This window comes from Peromyscus leucopus, chromosome 15 (genome assembly GCF_004664715.2).
Source record: "Peromyscus leucopus breed LL Stock chromosome 15, UCI_PerLeu_2.1, whole genome shotgun sequence".
NCBI classification, from domain to species: domain Eukaryota; kingdom Metazoa; phylum Chordata; class Mammalia; order Rodentia; family Cricetidae; genus Peromyscus; species Peromyscus leucopus.
This window is the reverse complement of record NC_051076.1, coordinates 61,041,688-61,063,070: the sequence shown is the minus strand read 5'-3', so window position 1 is coordinate 61,063,070 and position 21,383 is coordinate 61,041,688. Positions and strand designations below refer to the sequence as shown.

General features: G+C 43.2%; 2 protein-coding genes and 1 long non-coding RNA gene across 5 annotated transcripts in view; 2 read left to right on the top strand and 1 right to left on the bottom strand.

Annotated features, from left to right (window-relative positions):
* Window positions 1-6,248, top strand: part of Acmsd (aminocarboxymuconate semialdehyde decarboxylase) — a 33,673-nt gene extending 27,425 nt beyond the window's left edge. Inside the window, exons 9-10 of the mRNA XM_028874928.2 lie at window positions 5,752-5,850; window positions 6,173-6,248. Coding sequence (XP_028730761.1) covers window positions 5,752-5,850; window positions 6,173-6,244 — 171 coding nt within the window. The 3' untranslated portion in view covers window positions 6,245-6,248. The remainder of the gene's footprint in view (window positions 1-5,751; window positions 5,851-6,172) is intronic.
* On the bottom strand, window positions 4,011-13,771 carry LOC119089167. Its single transcript, XR_005093036.1, has 3 exons — window positions 13,659-13,771; window positions 11,256-11,362; window positions 4,011-5,556 (listed from the first exon to the last, which is right to left on the bottom strand). It is a non-coding gene; the product is annotated as an uncharacterized LOC119089167 (long non-coding RNA).
* A 170-nt stretch (window positions 13,772-13,941) lies between these two features.
* The window catches only part of Ccnt2 (cyclin T2), a 32,598-nt gene continuing 25,156 nt past the window's right edge, over window positions 13,942-21,383 (top strand). For all 3 annotated transcript variants that reach the window (XR_003735089.2, XM_028874930.2, XM_028874931.2), the window contains exons 1-2: window positions 13,942-14,137; window positions 14,891-14,972. Coding sequence is in view for 2 of the 3 variants with exons in the window: in XM_028874930.2 (XP_028730763.1) it covers window positions 13,980-14,137; window positions 14,891-14,972 (240 nt within the window). In the remaining variant the exon portion in view is untranslated. The remainder of the gene's footprint in view (window positions 14,138-14,890; window positions 14,973-21,383) is intronic.

Below are 21,383 nucleotides of genomic sequence, written 5' to 3'. Positions count from 1 at the left end.
CCCGAGTGCTGAGATTAAAGGCATGCACCACCACCACCTGGCTAGTTCAAAGAATTATTATGGGCAGAGTCACCTCATAAGAAAATAATGGCTAAATAATTACTATTAACTGGATTTATTTCAAAATGAAAGAATCTAAGGACGATGGATTTAAAAAGAAAAAAACTAAAACATTAAGGATGGTAGCCCAGATTTAGACCAATTTCAAAGCCAATGAATTTATAAAATTGCTATCAAGCTGAAGACGATCAAGAGTTACTGTGTTGGTTGAATAAGAATGGTCCCCATTGGCTCACATATGTGAATGTTTAGTCACCAGGGAGTAGAAATGCTTGAAAGGATTGGAAGGCTTAGGAGGTGTGGCCTTGTTGGAGGAAGTGTGTCACTGGTGGTGGGCTTTGAAGTTTCAAAAGTCTCTCTCTGTTTCTGTCTGTCTCTGTCTCTGTCTCTGTCTCTGTCTCCGTCTCCGTCTCTCTCTCTCTTTCTCTCTCTCTCTGTCTGTCTGTCTGTCTGTCTCTCTCTCTCTGCCTACCGATCAGGATGTATCCCTCAGTTACTCCCCCAGTCCATGCCTGTCTGATTCCTACCATGATGATAATGGACTAAGCCTCTGTAAGCCAGCCCTCAATTAAATGCTTTCTAAGTGTTGGTCATGGTGTCTCTTCACAGCAACAGAACAGCGACTAAGACAGTTACCAATAAAAGGCATGCATTTGGATAATTTTAAACTTTTCTTAAGTTTAAAACTCAGAAAGTTACAAGCAGATATAGAACCTTCTATAGAAAGAAGTTGAGAACAAGTCGAAATAATAATTTAAACATTTCAAACCATGAGTTTGCTGGTCTGTGGTAGAATTTAAAAATTAAAAAAAAAAAATCAGTCTGAGCGACTGGGGAAATGAGACGGCTCAGCGGGTAAAGCACTGGCAATGCATCCCTGGGCACCTGGGTTCGAATCCCCAGAACCCGTCTAAGAGCTTGATACACAGCGTGAACATCTTCAACCCCAACGCTCTTACAAGCCCAAGGGCCAGCTAGCCTGGTATATGCAGCAGAAAAACAACAGAAGGACCCTGTCTGAAATAAGTAGAAGTCAAGAAGGACTGGCACCTGACACTACCCTCTGAACACACACACATTCACACACACACACACACACACACACACACACACACACACACCACACACACACACACACACACACACACACACCCCCCCCACACCACACACACACACACACACACACCACACACACACACACACACACACACACACACACACACACACACATTCACACGCACATACACACACAGGAAACCAGGGAAATAATCAGGAGGGATGAACTGCAGAACACTGGAAGACTGCTTTTCGCTTCTGCTTCAGACGCCTTTGCTTTCTCCATATTAAAGCAGGACAGACTGCTTCCTAAAGCATATTTATATCTGAGAACGCCAGCATGCTGGGAAGGGAAGAGTTCCTAATTAGAAGATTAATGCCTGGATTTCATCTTCATGCTAATGGAGCTGACGAGGCTAGTAGAAGCGTGGGACTCTAAAATCATGTTGTATGTTGGAAATGTAAACAGCTTTAGCAAGAAGAGGAGATGAACCCCCGGTGCATACCAAGCAGAGTGTTAGAACAAGATCAGCTGCTGGCACAGATGCGAGGAGACATAACTGTGTGTCTTGAGGGCTTCCGCAGCAGGTGTATTTGCTTGGCTTCATATACAAATGAATACAGAAATCTAAACATAGATTTGGTAGTCAATCATGGACTTTGAAACTGTAGTGTGTGTGTGTGTGTGTGTGTGTGTGTGTGTGTGTGTGTGTGTGTGCGCGCGCACGCGCGCATTTGTTGGACATCATGGGTTCTATCCTATCACTCTGTTTTTGTTCTCTTAAGAGAAGGTCTCTCACTGAATCTGGAGCTAGGGTGGCAGCTAGGAAGCCCCCAACACTCTTACTGCCTCACACAGCGGTAGGATTATAGGCACATGCACAAACATGTTCATTTGAGGTACTGGGGATTTGAACTCAGTTCCTTGTGATTGGGCAACAAGCACTCTCTGAACTATCTCCCTAGCCATCAAATATATATATATACATACATACCCATAAGATCTCACTCTGTGGACCAGGCTGGCCTCAAATTCACAGAGATGCACCTGCCTCTGCCTCCTCAGTGCTACAATTAAAGGCATGTGCCACCAACACCCAGGTTAAATTTCTATTTTTTAAATGACCATTTCCTCCAGTGTATATTACCAATTGAAGTATTTTTTAAGTTTTAAGTTATTTTGAACACTATATGTGTGGGTGTGGGTCTATGTATATATATAGTACACATACATATATCTGGTATGATTTTTGGTATATGTGTAAATGGTATAATGTTTCTATCATGTTAAACATGTCTACTCAAGCATATCTCTATGGTTAAACATTACAAGTCATTTCTCCTGGCTTTTTAAAATATACAGAACATTATTATTATGTATAGTCATCCCACTGACTGTGTAACATGCCAGATCTCCTGGGGTTCTTTAGCTGCTGGGTTGGTCATTGCTTCTGGAGTCAGGGTCTCACCTCATAGCCCAGGTTAACTGGAGCTTACTATATGACCCAGGCTGGCTTTGAACACCCAATTTGCCTGCCTCTTAAGGCATGATTACGGGCATGCAACACCCCAGCTGGCATACATCAGAACTTCTTGTCCCTGTTCCATTAATCAACCCCCCCACCCCTGCTCTTGTTCCTATTCTTACAGTCTCTGGTGACGAACACTCTACTCTCAACTTCTATGAGCTCAGCTACTTTATAGACAACACATGAGTGCTGGCACTTACCTCTCTGGGATAGCCTGTTTCACTTAACATGATGATTTCTAGTTCCATCCACACTGCTAAACTGAAAACATTGCATTCTTCTTTGAGATGAAAATATATGCTCATACTCATAGACACACAAAAAAATCATCAAGGATGGTCCTTTCTTCAGTATGGAAACACCGCCTGGTTTTGTTGAAGCTCAATGACTGCAGTTTACTTCTAGTCTGTTCTATTTGCCTGAGTACTTGTTTGTATGCTAATAGCATGTTGTGTGGGTAACTGAGGCTTTGCAATATACTTTAAAACCAAGGTGCTCACTCCTGTTTTGTCTTTTTGGTTCAAGACTACTATGACCATTTAGGGTCTTTTGTGGTTCCATAGCAATTATAAGATTGCTTTTCTCTTTCCATAAAAAACGCCATTGCTGCCCGGTGTGGTGGCACACACCTTTAATCTCAGCACTGGAGAGGCAGAGGCAGCTGGATCTCTGCGAGTTTGAGGGCAGCCTGGTCTACAAAGAGAGTTCCAGGACAGCCAGGGCTGTTGCACAGAGAAACCCTGTCTCAAAAACAAACAAATAAAAATGTCACTGCTATTTTGAGAGGGGCTGGATTGAATCTGAATTGCTTTGGGTAGTATGGCCATTTTAACTATATTAATTCTTCTAACCCATTTACACAGGGCACCTTTCCACTTATTGTGTCTTTGATTTCTTTCATCAATATAGTTTCCACTACAGAGACCTTTCCCCTCCTTGGTTACATGTATCCCCGGGTATTGTAGTATTTTGCTGTAACTAGTCTAAGTGGGCTTCCTGTCTCAGACAGCTTTGCTGCTGTCGTGTGGACATACCGCTGATTTCTTCAAACTGATACTGTAGCCTGCAACTTTACTGAATTCTTTAATTAATTGTAAAGAGTTGTGGAGCTTGTAGGGCTCTCTATACATATGATCATATCATCTGCAGAGAGACAGTTTCATTTCTCTTGTCCAGTCTGAATTGCCCTTCCTCCATCTTCCTGCCTAGGTGCTGTGAGTAGACAGTCCAGGACTCTGTTGACTATAAGTGGTGAGAGTGAACAATCTTCGTCTTGTTCCACATCTCTCTCTCTTGTTTTTTTTTTTTTCCCCAGATAGGATTTCTCTGTGTAACTCTGGCTGTCCTGGAACTTGCTCTGTAGACCAGGCTGGCCTCAAACTCAGAGATCTGCCTGGCTCTGCCTCTCAAGTGCTGGGATTAAAGGTATGCACAGCCTGGCTTGTTCCATATCTTAAAGAAAAAACCTTTCATTTTTTTCCCATTCAATATAATTCGAGCTGTGGGTTGTCATTAATGACACTCACTGTATTGAGGGACCTTCATTTAGAGCACATAACATGGATAGTCGGGGAGATGGTTCAGCAGTAAGAGCACTTTCTGTGCAAGTATGAAGACCTGAGTTCAAATCCTAAGCACCCATGTAAAAAGCTGAGGCAGACTATAACCCCAGCCCTGTAGGAGACAGATACTGGAAGATCCCTGGAGCTTGCTTCGTGTCAGCCTAGCTCCAGGCTTGGTGAGAGACCCTGTCTCCTGGGAATAAGGTAGAAAATGCCATAACAGGACACCTGGCATCTTCATCTGGCCTCTACATGTGCGCATAGGCATGTGTACCCACACACACATAAATATGCATATAGCACACATACATACACACACACATACACACGGATAGACGTAGAGAACATTAATGAAATGAAGCAGGCTCCAAGAGAGAAATACTACATGACTGAACATATGCGCAATCTCCAGAAGTCAGCTTTGTAGAAACAGCACAGAACAATGTTTGCCAAAGGCTGGGAGGGGTGGGCAATAGAGAAGAGGTTGGAACAAAGTTACAGTTAAAAAGAGAGACTAGGTCTGGATTTCTTCTGAACCATAAGGTGACTCTAGCCAGAAATTTCTTGTATGTTTCAAAATAGGTGTGGTAGAATTGTTTCACCTCAAAGAAGCACTAAATGATTAGCTGATGGATAGCCCAATGCCTTGATTTTATTATTACATAATGTAGGCCTGTATCAACACTGTATGGTACTGATGAACTTATAAAAGTATTATTCTCAGCCGGGCGGTGGTGGCGCACACCTTTAATCCCAGCACTCGGGAGGCAGAGGCAGGCGGATCTCTGTGAATTATTTACAAAGCTATGAGGAGTTAGACTACCATTTAGCCCAAACTTTTCTTTCCAACTCTACTTTCTTACAGGGTCACTTGGGATGTGTCATTATAAGAAAGGTAGACTATTCCATTTCATCTGAATATATCCATATGTTTTATCAAGTAAATAGCCACTTCTTATATTTCAGTATTCTGTATTTCAATTACTAAGAAAATAAACAGGCTGAGGTGTAGAATAGCTCACGCAGTTAAGCGCTCATCATACAAGCATACTTACTTGGGTCCGATTCCCAGAACGCATATTAAAAAGATCCAGGTGTGATGGTACACACCTGTATTCCAAGCACTGGGAAGGCAGAGACAGGTGGCCCTGGGGATCACAGGCTGGGCAGATGAGCATCTTTAATGAATTCCAGGACAGTGACAGACCTCCTTTCAAAAACCAAGGTGGACAGTACCTCAGGAATGAGACACCGAAGATTGTGTTCTGGCCTCCACACTTGTGCCCACGCATACTCAGAAGCAAGACTGGAAGTAGATTTACAATTCTTAGAAGACCTAATAGTGACACCTGCTGGGACAAAGAAATAGCAAAATGGAAGGCGAACCTTTAAATCTTTAACATTTGAGAGCAGTTCTGGTTCTATTAAATTAGGAAGAAGTTTCTTGTTTTACCAGACTGGTGTATATGATAAGCAAATTAAGTGTACAGAAGGCTCCTTAATGTTCTCATGTTTACAAATAAAGTTGTATTTTCTCCTTTTAGGATAAAGTCATTCTGGGAACTGACTACCCCTTTCCACTAGGGGAGCAGGAGCCCGGGAAGTTGATAGAGTCCATGGGAGAATTCGACGAAGAAACAAAGGTACATGCCTTGGACCTCAGTCTTCTTCCTGAGCTGAACAGAGAGCCCATTTTACTTCATTTGCCTACAACTTTCATTTGACTCAATCTCTGACATCGCTAGACGATGAAAAACAAAATCTTAATGTCTTAAAATAAGCCCAGTATAACTAAATGCATAAAGCCTCTGCATGAGAACACACACACACACACACACACACACACACACACACGACACGCAAATGTAAAAAAAAAAAGTAATCAATGACTCTAATAAGTGCTTTATCAAGCCAATCATGTTTTAAAGTAAAACTTCTCTCTCTCTCTTTCTCTCTTTTATTCAGGATAAACTCACAGCTGGCAATGCCTTGGCTTTTTTGGGTCTTGAGAGAAAACTATTTGAATGTCACAATTAACCACCGAAAAACAAACTTCCAAGAAGCTACATCACTTCTGTCTTTGAACATGAGTCATACACACATCACTAAAATTCTATTTGGAATTATGTTACCCAAAAAATGGAATATCCCCCTCAGGACAATGCAGGAGGATCAGGAATTCAAATTCCAGGCGAGACTGGGCTACCTGAGACTGTCTTTAAATGAAAAGGGGTGCAGGGTGAGGGGTAGCATTCCCAAGTACTCTAACTTATTAATAACAAGATGTTTCATAAGGTCTTTATTTTGAAATGTAATGTACTAAAAAGCAGTACATTGCTACATATGCAAATCAAAACTATTTAATTTGAAGGAGATTAAAAATTAATGTATAATTAATTATCTACATAGAGAAAATCCAACACCAGCCTTATTCTAGAAAGCCCAGGTGGTTTCTCTATTTTGATCAAAGATATGGGAATTGTGCCCAAATAATCTCTGTTTTGGTTTTTTTTTCCAGTTGTAACCCTTTCCAATAGTCTAGTCATTCCCTGGGAACATTTTTGTCTTTGTAAACTACACACAGGATATGTGCAAACTCAAATGTTCCAAAAGCCAGTTAAGAAAGTAAGGCAAATGCTCATGGAACAATTGCTGAATGATCCACCAGAAAGCTCAAAGACACTTCAGTCCAATTTATTTTAGTCTCCCAGAGTTTGGCAGATCTTAGAACTTGGGCTGAGTCCAGGAGGATGGATGGACACTTCTTTAAAAAGTAAAAAGATGGTGGGCTGGGCATGGCGGTGCATGCCTCTAATGCCAGCATTCAGGAGGCAGAGGTAGGCAGTGGATCTCTGATTGAGGATAGCCTGGTCTGTGTAGCAAGCTCTAGGCCAGCCAGCCAAGGATACATAGTGAGAGTCTGTCTCAAAAATAAATAAGTAAGTAAATAAACAGAAGAGGGGAGGTAGATCAGAAGAAAAAGCTATGGGACAGAGGTGTGACTCGGGGTGGATGAAACTTGTTCTAAAGGGAATTTCATCTGTAAGTTTACTTTTACCAGAGCAGGAGGTAGAGTGAGCTCTGGGAGTGAGTGGGTGACACCATGATACCCTTCGTTTAAGGCCCACCGGTCCACCTGAGTCGCAGCAAAGGGACTTGGGCCTGGGGTAGGGTAGCATGCAGCATCTCTCCCTCCCATCAGATAATCTTTCCATACTGCACTCTTAACTTGGGAGTCATACTTGCTTTTCTTCCTGTTATTCTACAAAACTAGGCTCCCTGTTAATGCATACCTTGTGGCGGCTCTGCAACAGAGAAAGATGAGACCTAATCCATGCTCCCTGACTCCCATTCTCTTTTTTTTTTTTGCCATCTGTGCTTCAATACCCTCCCTCCTTCCGGTTCCTCTCATTGCTTTCTAGAATTTTCCCCAACTCTACTTACTACTCCAATCTGTCTTGAAAGAAAAATAAAGTTGAACAAAGCAACAATCGGAAGCATATGTTACTGTTTTTTCTCCTTCCCCAAATCTTTGGAAGAAATGTCTACTCCTTTTCAAATATTTCATATCTGAGAACTACACACATAATATTTTTGTTAGTTTCTTTTGCTTCACTGTGACCAAAAAGGACACACACACACAAAAACCTCAAAGGAAGTTTCAGTCCATTGTGGTGGGGGAGGGAGGCCTGGCAGAGAAGAACAGCTCACACTACTGTGGGACAGCGGCAGGGGAAGAGAATGCCTGTGGACTTGTTCCTTTTTCCTTTTTTCAATCTGGGACCCAGCCCATAAGATGGTGTCACCCACATTCAAGGAAGGTCACTGTCTCTTAGTCCTCTCTGGAAGGGTCTTCACAGACACACATAGAAGTGGGCTTTAATCTCAAGATTAACCATCCCAAGTCCATCCCCTGTCAACCTGACATTCCAACACATCTCCTTATACCATAAGATTCAATCCCTCCCCAACCCCAATGCTCCAAAGCTCTAGTCCAGTTTCCGGAGACTGGGGCAAACACTTAGCTGTGTGCTCTGCTAACATCAAGGTATATAGTTCCAAGTACCTATCAAAACATTCCCATTCCCAAAGTGAAGAATCCAGGAAGGATCTGCCCAAAGCAAGACTGACACCTGGCAGGGCAAATATTAAATCCTATAGTTCCCCGTCCAGCCTTAGAAAGCGCTGGGTTAGTTCTCTACTCCAGGGCCAGTCTTTCCAATTAGTTTGCATCTCTGTATCCTGGTAGTTGCAATGGGTGGGGGCTCATTGATTGCATAGGCTCAAAGTATCTTTTCTACTGTCCTGGTGCAAGATACTTGGCTTTTTTTAAAAGACAGTCTCAAGTATCCTAGCCTGACCTTGAGCTCAACTCACAATGTAGCCAAGTATGTCCTTGAACTTCTGACTCCTCCTGTCCACCTCACCACCACCACCAGTGCTGAGGTTACAGGCTGTGCCACCATGCCCAGTTTGTTTTTATGCAGTCTTGGGACAGAACCAGGGCTTTATACATCCTCAATGCACTGTCTGCCGACAGAGCGCCCACACCCTCCTGGGTTCTTTTTAAGAGCCTAATCGCTTCAAACACCATGCTTTCTTAAGCCTTAACTTGGAACACCATCCTTTTCTGACCCAATTCTTTTTCAAATCTTCTCTGATCTCTTGCTCCCAGTTCTCACTAAAAAACTAGTTAAAAGCAGTGAGGATGCCCATTTCAAAGCTGGGATAATGGGCTGCCTTCAAATTTCCTGCTCCAGTTTAACTAGTCTATTACCAATCAATCCAGCCTCCCATAGACTTGGAGCATAGACAGAATCTAGGCAACATAAAACAACTCTCAGGAGCGCCCTTGTTCCCAGCTACAGGCTCGCCCGTTCTCACTGGCTCTCTGCCAGGAGTTCTGTCGGCATACTCCCGAGCGTTCCAGGGCCGGCTTCCCGACATCTTCCTTCCAATCAGTTCTTCTCAACCGCAGTCAGTCAAGTGTCAGCAACAGCTCCACTTCCCTGGTACCAACTTTCTCTACTAGTTACTCTTCTGACAGCGTAATCCAGAAAGACAGAAACAACTTGAACCAAAAGTTTTCTTCCGCCTCAGTACCAGAGATTTCAGTACCCGGTATGATGGGGTGGAACATGGTAGTTCATGTCAGTGACTGGAGAGCAGAGAGGGTACCTGTGGTAAGGGGGGTATCTTTTGTCCCTTTATTCTGTTCCACTTGCATTCAGGAGGGGTCCTTCCCCAGTGATTTCTCTCCGGAAAGGCCCTCACAAACACCCCCAGATGTGTGCCGTACTGATCTGCTAGGCACTTATCAATCCTCCCCAAGACGACAGTCCAGACCAACCACAGGATATGACTGCTTGGTTATCAGGTGACCTGATTACTTTATTCAATGTCACAAATATATGCAGGTATTTACAGTAGTGTTAAAGGTCCATTAAGGGAAATGGCAAGGAATTAATGGCCTAGAGACCTAAGATTACAGCTAGCCTGGTCAATTGCCTGGCTAAGGAATCACCCCTCTGAAAGGTGGGCTCATCTTAAGGCAATGGCTTTCAACCTTCCTAACACTATGACCTTTTAATATAGTTCCTCGTGTCGTGGTGACTCCAACCATAACATTATTTTCATTGTCACTTTATAACTGTAATTTTGATAGTTATGAATTTTAATGTAAATATTTCTGTTTTCAGATGATCTTAGATGATCCCTGTGAAAGGGTCATTAGACCCTCAAATGGGTTGTAACCCACGGGTTGAGAACAACTGCCTTCAATTATGCTAAAGGGATGGAAAAATATTAGGCTTTGAATGAAGTTGTGTACTTTTCCTTTCCAGATGCTCTGCCCTCTGCACAGGTGCTTAAGGGCCAAAGCCAGGCAGCCTCATTAAGCCTATCAGCTTCTGATATTTGCCGAAGCCTAGGCATGCTAACACACACACACACACACACACACACACACACACACACACACACACAGGAATTTCTCCTTCTTTCTGTTAGCTCTCCTCTTTCAGCCATGTAGCTTACAAACAGCATGGCTTTTTTCTCATCATCTTCCTCCTCCAGGTAGATACCAAGGTTTATAACTTGGTGGCCCTGCATTTTTTTCTCCTTAAACCCTTGTCCTTAAAGTTTAAGGACAAAATAAAGTTGTCCTTAAAGTTTCTTCTGAGTCTTTTAAATTTTTTTATTAGCATACTAAGAAACCTGAGAAGGGACCACAATTTCCCAGGTAACATGGAGCACCCCAGTGAAGCACCCCAAAATTTCTAGTAACATGGTAGATGCTCATATTCATCTTCACATTTTTCTATGTGCCAGGAACTCAAGAATGTTCTAGGCACTGGATGGGGAGGGGGTATAGTTGTAAAAAAAAAAAAAAAAAGGGATGAAATTTGAAAAGTGAGAAACATTAAGGGGGGAGGCAAGAGAATAGAGGATGAGAGGAGGACCAGGAGGACAGAAGGAAATTTCTCTTTATTGCTAATGACCTTAAAGACATTAAGGAAAATGTGACAGTGACTAGAAGACAGAGTGGAAGTAAAATATTCAGTTGTGGAGCCAAAGAAAGCTACTGTAAGGAGGACAAAAGAAATCCACTGTAAAGAGGATTGGTTAACCATGAAAAGTCTTCCTGCCTGGCAACAGTGCAGAGGTGCTGGAGTTAGAAAGAGACTGGAGCATGTGGGCAAGCAAAAACAGAGGAAGCCAGAAATTTAGTCAGATCAGTAGATCACAGTGAAGCATTTAGATTTTCATATTGAAGCTGTCCAAAAAAATTAACAGAATAGTATAAATTTAAGTCTTGTGGCAGGGGAGGACAAGCCAAGAAATACTCCTAGGAATGGAAGTGAGAAAGGGAGAGATTCTTAGTGTAAAGCAGCGAGATCACGTGAGGCCAATTAGAGAAGCAGCACAGAAGGCCAAGGTCAGTTAGTTTTGTGTATCCAAAGGAATGGAAAGGCTGAGGCTGGAGAGATGGCTCAGCATCTTCCAGCTCTTTTGGAGGACCCAAGGTTCAGACCCCAGCAGCCATTACCTGGCTCACAACTCCAGTTCCAGGAAATCTGACAGTGTCTTCTAGCCATTGTGGGCACCATGCACACACATGGTGCACATTCATGCTTGTAGGCACTCCAACATACACTTAAAAATAAATGTTTAAAAAAAATAAATGAATGGGGTTTAATGGATTAACAAGATAGTTCAGTGGATAAAGGTCACTGCCACCAAGGCTGATGACCTGAGTTCATTCCCCACAGTCCATATGGTAGGTAAGAAGAGGGTCTTTCACATTGTCCTTCAACCTCTACATGTGTGCTCTGGTGTGCCGGCAGCAACACATACAATTTTTTTTTTTTAAGTTTTAATTATATTATCTATGGAGAGATAGAGTTAACTCTTCCTTCCCAATCGGCTTTCAGTTTGTTTCCCTTGTTTATTGTATCACCTAAGACACTTCATGCAATGTTGAAAGGAACCAACAGAGAGGACACAGCCTTGTTTTGTCCTGGATCTTAGCATCTTAGCATCAAGCCTGCCATGGCCATACAGTTTATAAGTAATATAAGCATCTGAGTGATTATTTTATACATGGATTGTGGGACTGCAGGGCTTGGTGGAACCTGGAGAGACGTTCTCCAGCAACAATGGTCTTCTGTAGATACTCTCTGTCAAGTTGAAGGAACTCTCCTCCGTTTCTTTTTTGGTTTTTGTTGTTGTTGTTGGGTTTTTTGTTTGTTTGTTTGTTTTTTGGTTTTTTTTTTCTCCTTTATCTCAGTAGGAATGGGTGTTGGAGGAAGGCACTGATAGAATATGTTGCTTTTCATCAATCTAGGAAACAAGATGTGCTAATTGCTATAATATCTTTAACAAGGTATTTAGGTAGCTGTTCACAATAACCACCTACAATAACCAAGACATTAGCCTAGTATGATGGAGCAGGCAGTAGGCTGAGGGCAGAAACCCCCAAAAATACTGACAAACAAAAGCTTCAAGTTTTAATTACAAGCACACTAGCCCTTTTATTTATTTTTAGGAGTTTTTTTAGATAGGGTCGTTTTCTTTACATTTATCTATTGTGCATGACTGTGTGTCACTGAACACGTGAAGGTCAGAGGACAACTTGTAGGACTTGGTTCTTTCCTTCTACCATATGGACAGTGGAGAGTGAACAAAGGATGTCGGCAAGTGCCGTTAGCTGCTCAGCCATCTCACTAGCACTCACTTCTGTTTTCAGAAGCCAGTGTGTACTACCCTACCGCAGTCTTCAGCACACAGCTAAAACCTTAAACATAAATTGGTCATATGCAATAGGCATTAACTCAGAGGCAGAAAACATGTAACCAAGTAAGTGGCATTTTCTTGCAAAAAGATGGAATTAATCATCAGTTGTAAGAGATCTTACTTTATAAAATCCCAAAGAATTTTTTCTTCAGGCACTGGCCTATAATCCCTGCACTCCAGAGGTGAGAGTAGGGGGATCTAGGGTTCAAAGTCATCCTCCAGCCTCTGTCAGTTCCTGGACAACCTGGGTTATGACATTCGGCTTCTCCCCAACCTTCCGCAAAGCCCGAGCAGCAGAAACCACACACAGGTTTAAAACCATACACCCAATCTGTACGGAAGGGCTAGAGAGTCATGTCCTCCAATTATTAATTGCATAATGTTTGGCAAGGGATTTAAAAAGAAAGGTATCTGGAGTGGTGCCCCCCGCCCCTTCTGTAATCTCAGCACTTCGGAGGTGGAATCACGAGGATCGGGAGTTCAAGGTCATCCTTGGCTACATAGTGAATTCAAGGCCAGCCCGAGACACAGGTACATTGTTTTAAAATAGTAAATGAAATAAACCCAACCCTTGGGTTTATTTTAGGTTTATTTAAAGTAACGTTTTAAAGGCGTTTACCTCCAACATCTACTAGCGATTTTGTTTGGTTTGGTTTGGTTTTTCCGAGACAGGGTTTCTCTGTGGAGTTTTGGTGCCTGCCCTTGGATCTCGTTCTGTAGCCCAGGCTGGCCTCGAACTCACAGAGATCCGCCTGGCTCTGCCTCCCGAGTGCTGGGATTAAAGGAGTGCGCCATCGCCGCCCGGCCTACTGAAAACTACAGAAGACACCGAGGTGCCGACCATAGATAGAAAAAGCGTTATTTTTTCCCAGTCTTGCCTAGCTGACTCCTTTCCCGAGCCGCCCGGGGGGACGGCAGTCATTCGTGGGCACAGGAGCCAACACACCCAAGAAAATACACCCAGGAACTTGTGCGGAGAGTGGAGGCTGCGGCGTGAAGCCGCACGGGAAACAGACTTCCCCGTCTCTAATGAACCCGCAAACTCACAGACCGGGAAACACCCCGCAAAGTGGAGAGCATCCGCCCAAGCCCTAGTGCGCAGCCGCGTGACCTCCCCTCGCCCGCCCCGCCCCTTCGCCTTCCTCCCTTCCCGTACCCAGAATGCACCGAGGCGACCTTTTCTTTTCGAGTGACCCCTGCTTTCGGCGCCTTCCCAGTGACAAGAGGCGCGGAGCATTGTGGTCCCGCGGGCCAGAGAGAGGAGAGAGAGGCGGGAGACCGGAAAGAGAAAGCCCAAGACCAGTGCGCGCCGGCGGGGAGGAGCCCGGCGCGTGCGCACTAGGAGCGGCAGGACCGGAAGGGGCGTGGCGCACTCTACGGAGAGCGCAGTGGGGCGGGGCCTCGAGGCCTTGGCGCGGAGTCCCCGAGGCCGGCGGGGAGGGGGCGGGCTCAGGGTGCGGGCGGAGGAGGAAGTGTCATGGCGTCGGGCCGTGGAGCTTCTTCTCGCTGGTTCTTTACTCGAGAACAGCTGGAGAACACGCCGAGCCGCCGCTGCGGAGTGGAAGCGGATGAAGAGCTGTCGCATCGCCAGCAGGCGGCCAACCTCATCCAAGACATGGGGCAACGTCTCAATGTGTATCCTTTTTCCTAGCGGCGGCCCTGCGTCCCTCACGCCCCGGTCGCGCTCGCCGGGTGACCGGGCCTAGTGTCCTGCGAACATGGCGCCGCTGCTGTCTCTGCCTCCTCCTGGCCTCGGGGAAGAGGGAGACACGGAAGGCTTGGGCCCGGGCTGCCGTGGCGAGCCCCAGGAGGAGAGGAGCCGGGGGAGGCCGGCCGGCGGCAGCCCGCGTTGTGTAACCTGTGCCGGGAAGCGCGTGATGCGCTGGGGAATAGCATTGCTGCCCCGGCGAGAGGGGGATCCGGGACGAGCGAAGCCGAGCGACGGCCCCCCCTTCCACTCCTTCGGAAGTCGGGAAAGGCTTCGAGACGCAGGAAGGTCCCAGATTATTTCACAGAAAGCGTTTTCCAAGCCTTCCTCGCCGGCTCCGGGGCGGCTCTCTTGGGCTGTGGGAACGCGTGGGGGGGATCTTTTATGTTCTTGGGGTGTGTGGCGCGCGCCTTTCGACTACTTTATTTCTGCTGTACTAAGCTGTAGTCATTGCAAATAATTCCCGGGCGCTCTTTACGTAGCATATTAGAGTAATTTGGCATCGAGCCTGGTCTCTCTCTTTTCCCCCCCGCAGACTTTTTTATGTACTTACTTACAGGTTAGGGGTTGGATTTTGAGTAAATGGAAAGGAACTATAATTAATCGGGGGTTTTCCATCCAAGTTGATTTGGTTTTTAGAACTATTTTTCTCAGATTATTTCCTAAACGTTGCATCTCAGCTCTCAGCTTACAATAAACACTGCGATTGTTTATATGCACAGGTTTTATATGCACCATTCTTTCACCAAATTCAACAGAAATGTAAGTACTGTTTTACCGTCTTAGTCGCCGAATGTTAAAGTGAATAGGTAATGCAGGAAAAGTTAGTTGGTCATTGGTTTTGCTGTTGGCTTTAGTGTTCTGAGTTTACTGTAAATGTGAGTTATGTAGTAAACATTTTGCCTCAAATGCAGGAGGGTGTGTGTGTGTGTTTTATTAATTAAACTGTACGGCTTGGTGGTGTTTAGCCTCTGCCAGACCTTCTGAGTACAAAACAAAACAAAGCAGAACTTGTTTTGTTGGTTTGTTTTTTGTTGTTGGTTTGTTTGGTTTTGGTGTTTGGCTTTTGGTTTTGTGAGGGGGTTTTTTGTTTTGTTTGTTTGTTGTTTGTTTTTGAGATAGGCTCTCACTGTGTCACTCTGGCTGTGCTGGAATTCACTATATAGACTAGGCTGGCCATGATTTGAACTCAAAGAGATCCCTGCCTCGGCCTCCCCAGTGTTTGGGATATACTATTGAGGGGGATGGGGCGGACATGTTTCTTAGCTCAAAAAGGCAGCGGTGTTTTATTCGTTTACACTTTGCAGCTGGGGTGGTTTATATTAGAATAATTTCAGTAATCTGATACAGAGTATGTTCTTGCCCTTGGGGAGGCTGCATCTTAATTGTTATAGGACTCATTGTTTCAATTGTTAGGGATTGAGATTTGTGTAAACATTGTGCAGAAGTGATGCTTTTGAGAGGGCAGGCTGTTGAGAGGAATCCTTCCTTGACGTTTCTCACGGTGTGAAGAAGGTAGGGTCTGGGTGGCTTGTCTTCTCTCCTTACCAGTTTTGGCAATGGCAATGTCAGTCCTCCGTCTCGCCCATCAAATATACTGTCAGTTCCAGGTGCAATAGACCTTTGGGTAGTTTTGTACGGGTCTTGATATCATGTGCACATCGTTATAAATGGGTAGTTATTTTAATCAGTTTGTTTATTTTGAGACCATATCACTGTAGTGCAAGCTGGTGTCAAACTCAGAATCCTCCTGCCTCAGCCCCCCTGAGTGCTGGAATTATAGGCCTGTAGAATTACAGACCTGATTTGAAATTTTAAAGCTATCAAAGTTATGAGTTGATGTTTGTTCCTTTCAGAGTCACATGCAATGAGTTTTCTTAGTCCGAGTGCCCGTGGGTATTAGAAATGTTTAGCTCCCACTTCAGTTTCTCACCACTCTTTACTCTTTGCCATTTATTATAGTTTTGATCATGTTATTCTGAAAGGTAGATGTAGGAAAATGGGCCGCATAAGGGACGATGTTGTTTGTGGATAGTCATTAGGTTCTCAGTTGCTAAGGAAACAGTTTTAGAAGTTTCTTACATTGTTACTTTTGAAGTGGCAGAAATTTCCAGGTTTAAGTTCAGTTATCTTAAATCTAACTTGGTTCATCAAATTTGCAAATTTTTTTAAGACGGTGCATATTTTTAGTAGATTTGGGGCTCTTGCAGACCCTCTTCTATGCTCTTTTTCTTCTTTTTTAAGATTTATTTTCTGTATGAGTGTTCTGTCTGCATGTACCCCTGAAGGCCAGAAGAGGGCACCAGATCTCATTACAGATGGTTGTGAGCCACCATGTGGTTGCTGGGAATTGAACTCAGGACCTCTGGAAGAGCAGCTGGTGCGCTCTCCAACCCCTTCTATGCTCTTTTAATCTGCTTGAGTCTTGCTCTTTCCTGATTCTTTTGTATCACTCTTAGTTCGGTAACTGGTGTAGAGGAGAAAAGAACCTCTTGATAACAATGTTCAAGCTAAGAGAATCGAGATTTTATTTCATATCTCCCCAAAAGTATGAATTAATATTGAACACTATATAAATTTGTGTTTTTTTTTTTTTTTAAAAGATTTATTTATTCATTATGTATACAGTGATCAACCTGCATATATATATGCAGACCAGAAGAGGGAGCCAGATCTCATTACAGATGGTTGTGAGCCACCATGTGGTTGCTGGGAATTGAACTCAGGACCTCTGGAAGAACAGCCAGTGCTCTTAACCTCTGAGCCATCTCTCCAGCCCTTTTTTTTTTTTTTTTAAGTAGCCCTGGATAATGTTGGTAGAAACTACAAGTCAAAATTGTGGGAATTCTTTTTTGTGATGGGTTTACTTTTCTATTTTCAGTAAAAGATCTCACCACAAGTTCTGCTTTTTGAGCCTTCCATCCCTCCATCTGTTTGGGTGGCTTGGTTTGTGTGCTTTAAACAAACGTCTTTCTTAAAGGTAGAATCTGTGTTTCCAGATTGACTTAGTCATGGCCAAGTCATTTGTATCATTGCTTTCACCATTCTTACTGACAGAGCCATTCACTATTTTTTATTGCCCCTCTTAATCTTTTACACATGAAGGAGTACTTGAGCACTTTATACTGAGTCTTTTTTAGCAGGATGATAAAAATATCTGTTTGGGGAAGCAGCTCTTCTTGCCTCTGTTTTTGTGGCATCCAAGATGGCTTTAATATTTGTATTGTGTACTCGGCATCAGTTGCATAGCCTCAGTAGCCCACCTGCACACCTGATCCTTTAGGCATGATCTTAGATTGATTGTCAGTCCTGCTTGAATCCCTACTTTCCTACATTCTTGGAAACTTTTTTCTTAGACAGTTATAATCAAGTGTCATATTAAGGAAAAACACAAAGTATCATTTGACAAATTACCTAATGGGATAAGCTGAGGTGCTGGGACAAACGGTAAGGTCTTAAACTGTCATGTATCTATGATACTATGGTGTCTTTCAATGTTCAGTGCTTCATTTTAGTGTCCCAGATAGACAGATTTAAAAATAAAAAAGCATTTATTTGCTGTTTATTTAAGAATGGAATCAATCTTAGCCTGTGCCCTTGACCCGGAAACTGTCATTCAGTGGTCAGTTTTCTTGGAGAGTCAAATAAGTGACTGTATACAGCTTAAGAATAAACCCACCTTTGGGACTGGTAAATAAAGAATGCCCTCCTTGGATCAAGTCAAGAGAAGTCTAGTGGCTGGTGAGATGCCTCAAGAGGTAAAAGTGCTTGTGCCAAACCTGATGACCTGAATTGGATCTATGGGGCCCACATAGAAGAAGGATCGATCTCTCCCCCCACACACACTCCCCCTCTCCCTCCTCCCTCCTTCCCTCCCTCCCTCCCTCCCTCCTCTCTCTCTCTCTCTCTCTCCCCCCTCCCTCCCCTCCCCTCCCTCCCTCCACTCACAAATAAAGATAAAAGAATGTTTTAAAGATGTATTTTTATTTTATGTGTATGAGTGTTTTGACTGCATGTATGTCTGTGTACCATATGCATGCCTGTTATCTGGGAGTCCAGAAGAGGGCATTGGATCCTGTGGAACTGGAGTTAGGAATGGTTGTAAACCACCATGTGGGTACTGGGGATTGAACCTGGGTCCTCTAGAAGAACAGCAAGTGATCATAACCGCTGAGCCATCTCTCCAGCCCCATAATGTGTTTCTTTACTTAGATTACTACCTTTCTAGGGCTGCTGCAGCCAGAACTACCTATAATATGCAAACTTCAGTGTATTGTTGTCTTGTTTAAGGACCCAAGAGTGAGTTAGGTAGGGTAACTATTGGGGGCCAGTAATCTTCAGGAATGATGGTATTGACTTATGAGAATACATCAGCTTCATAGTTCATTTTCATTTATACATATTCATTTGATCTCCAGCTACACAAAACAGATGTGCATCTGCTTGTGCTAGAACTTTTGGGGAAGGAGCGGGGTGACCCTATACTCAGGCTGGTCTTGGAATGACTATGTAGCCTGGGGTGGTCCCAAATTCCTAGACCTCCTACCTCAGTCTCCTGTTATACTAAAAAATTATTACTTTCTTATTTACAATAGTTATGCTCTTTAGTGACTTCGTTTTTAATTAGTGAGAGTCTCAGGAATCAGGAAGGCTGTTCTTCATCAAGGAAACACTACTCCTTTTCTTCTGTTCCTCTGTAGAACATGCCTGTTAAGCTGCTAGGGTGGGGTGTTTTATTTGGGGGCTTTATTCACTATTCTATCACTAGTTCCTAGAGAAGCCCTCGAAGAAGAGGCTCTCCAAGTTAGACTGTCAGAGAGGTTCAGTCTTGGCTCCCAGGTCTAGTGAAATGTCACCTACATTTTCTTGATAAATATACTCCCACATAGATCCATTTCAAGCAGTGGTTCTCAGCCTTCCTAATGCTGCGACCCTTTAATACAATTCCTCATGTTGTAGGGACCACTATAAAATTATTTTCATTGCTACTGTTAGGAACTGAAATGTAAATATCTGTGTTTTCCGATGGTCTTAGGTGACCCCTGTGAAAGGGCCATTCAATGCCATCCCCCCAAAGGGGTCTCAACCCACAGGTTGAGAACTGCTGATTTTAAAGTATTTCTTTATTGAAAATTATAGGTGTGTAGTAAATGAAACAATATAGGGGTTAGAATAAATCTTCCCCTAACTTACAGTATCAGCTGCTAACCGTTTTGGGGCCTCCTTTCTGAAATATTTTTTGCCTGTGTGAGTGAGTGAGTGTGTGTGTGTGTGTGTGTGTGTGTGTGTGTGTGTGTGTGTGTGTTGTGTCACAGAAATTTCTCTTTTCCCATAGCATTAGATTTAGCACATAGCATTAGCATGGGAACACACAGACTTGGATTTTACTTTCTAGATGAGGTGTGGTATAGTTAGTTACTTTTGCAGTAGTAAGAATTCAGCTCATACATACTAGACATGTTCTCTAACTGAGCTACCTCTCAAGCCAGGAGCTATTAATCTGTAAGATGGCATCAAAAGGCATAGTGCATCAGTTGTGTCCTCCAGGAGATATTTGTTGTTGGGGGTGGGGTTATTGTTTAGTGCACAGAAGCTGGGAATGCTTTTCAACAGTTTATAAGCACAAAGGGCTGCAGCTGGTCCACCTCTGCTGGGGGCGATTTCACTGGTTCTGAGATTGAGGAATTCTGGATTAGCCTAAAGAATTGAGAGAAGGGCAGAATGGATGCCAGTTAAAACTGTTGACTCCACTAAATTAATTGCAGATTCATTTCATTTCTTATAATGAGTCATCACATGTCTTAGTCTCCAAGGACCTTAATAAAATTTATGAACATGATTTTTTTTAAATTAAGAACTCTAAGGACAGTTTAGTAGTTCAAAAATTGTAAGTTTAAATTTAATATAATAAACACTGCCTTCCTGTGAACTTGTGTGTTACTAAGCTTATTTGAGCTTGCTCCACATTTCTTGTTAGTGAGGTATTTTTACTTTGTCTTTTAATTTTGTTTGTTGTAAATGTGTTAACGAAATAATATAAATTTAATTTTGCTGTCATTATCTTCTGCTTAGGTTTCTTTAATAATTTCATGAGAAGGGGTTGGTTTTTTTTGTTGTTTGTTTTTGTTTTGTTTTTTTTCTTTGTTGAGACAGTTTCTCTTTGTAGCCTTGGTTGTCCTGGAACCCATACTAGAGTGGCCTCATAGGTGTGTCCCACATTGTCCTGAAGAGGGATTTCTTGTGTGCTCCTAAACACTTACTTAACGTTGGTGTCTTCTTTCTCTTTTTTCCATGAAGATAGGGAAGATAGGAATCATAAAGCTTAAAGTCTGTCTGAAGTCACACAGCTACAGTGACAAAAACAAGTCTAACTCAGATGTGAATTCCATATCTCTGTACCCGCCTTAGGTAGCTGCTCCTGGGGCATCTTCAGAGCCCTGAAATTTCCCACCGAAAGCACTATAAAAGTCATGGTGTAGGAAAAGTGATTCAGCAGCTGCCTCCATCAGTGTCGGCAGCTGGCTTGATAACAATTAAGCTTCACCTGGCTGTACCCTGACTTACGTAATTAAGAGTTTGTGGGAAGGCCTGGCATCTTTCATCTTAGCAAGCCTCCCCTATGGTACCTAACCCTACGGTTTTCTCTTAAGGCTATGGCATTACTTGTTCATTGTTAATGTTTTAAATATGAAGTTATTGTACAGAGTATACGCTAATAAAAATGTGAAGCTGGTTGCTTATGCTTGGTAACAGTGCATTCATTTGCATAACAGCAGGACCTGTGTTCTACAAATTTGGGTTCAGAGCAGTATGACAAGCAGAAATGGGATTTGTCACTTTGCTCATAAATACAGAAGACATAAACAATGGTGTCCCTTAAAGAAGGTTCCTAGTAGGAGAGAAAAAAATTACCTAGGAGTTAGCAGGAGTCTAATGTGAAGTGACTAGGAGCAAGTTGTTTGAGCTGGTTTATACTGGTGAAGATGAAGATGTTTGCTTCATCTTCCTGGATTGAAACTGGGAGGTCATAATAGGCACTAACCAACAGTGGCTATGTCACATATAAATGTGGTGATTAATTACACTAGGGAGCTGATTTATAATGAATGAATTACAGAACTCAAATGGTGTGAAATAATTCCTAAGGACTGCTTTTGTAAAAGGCCTATATTT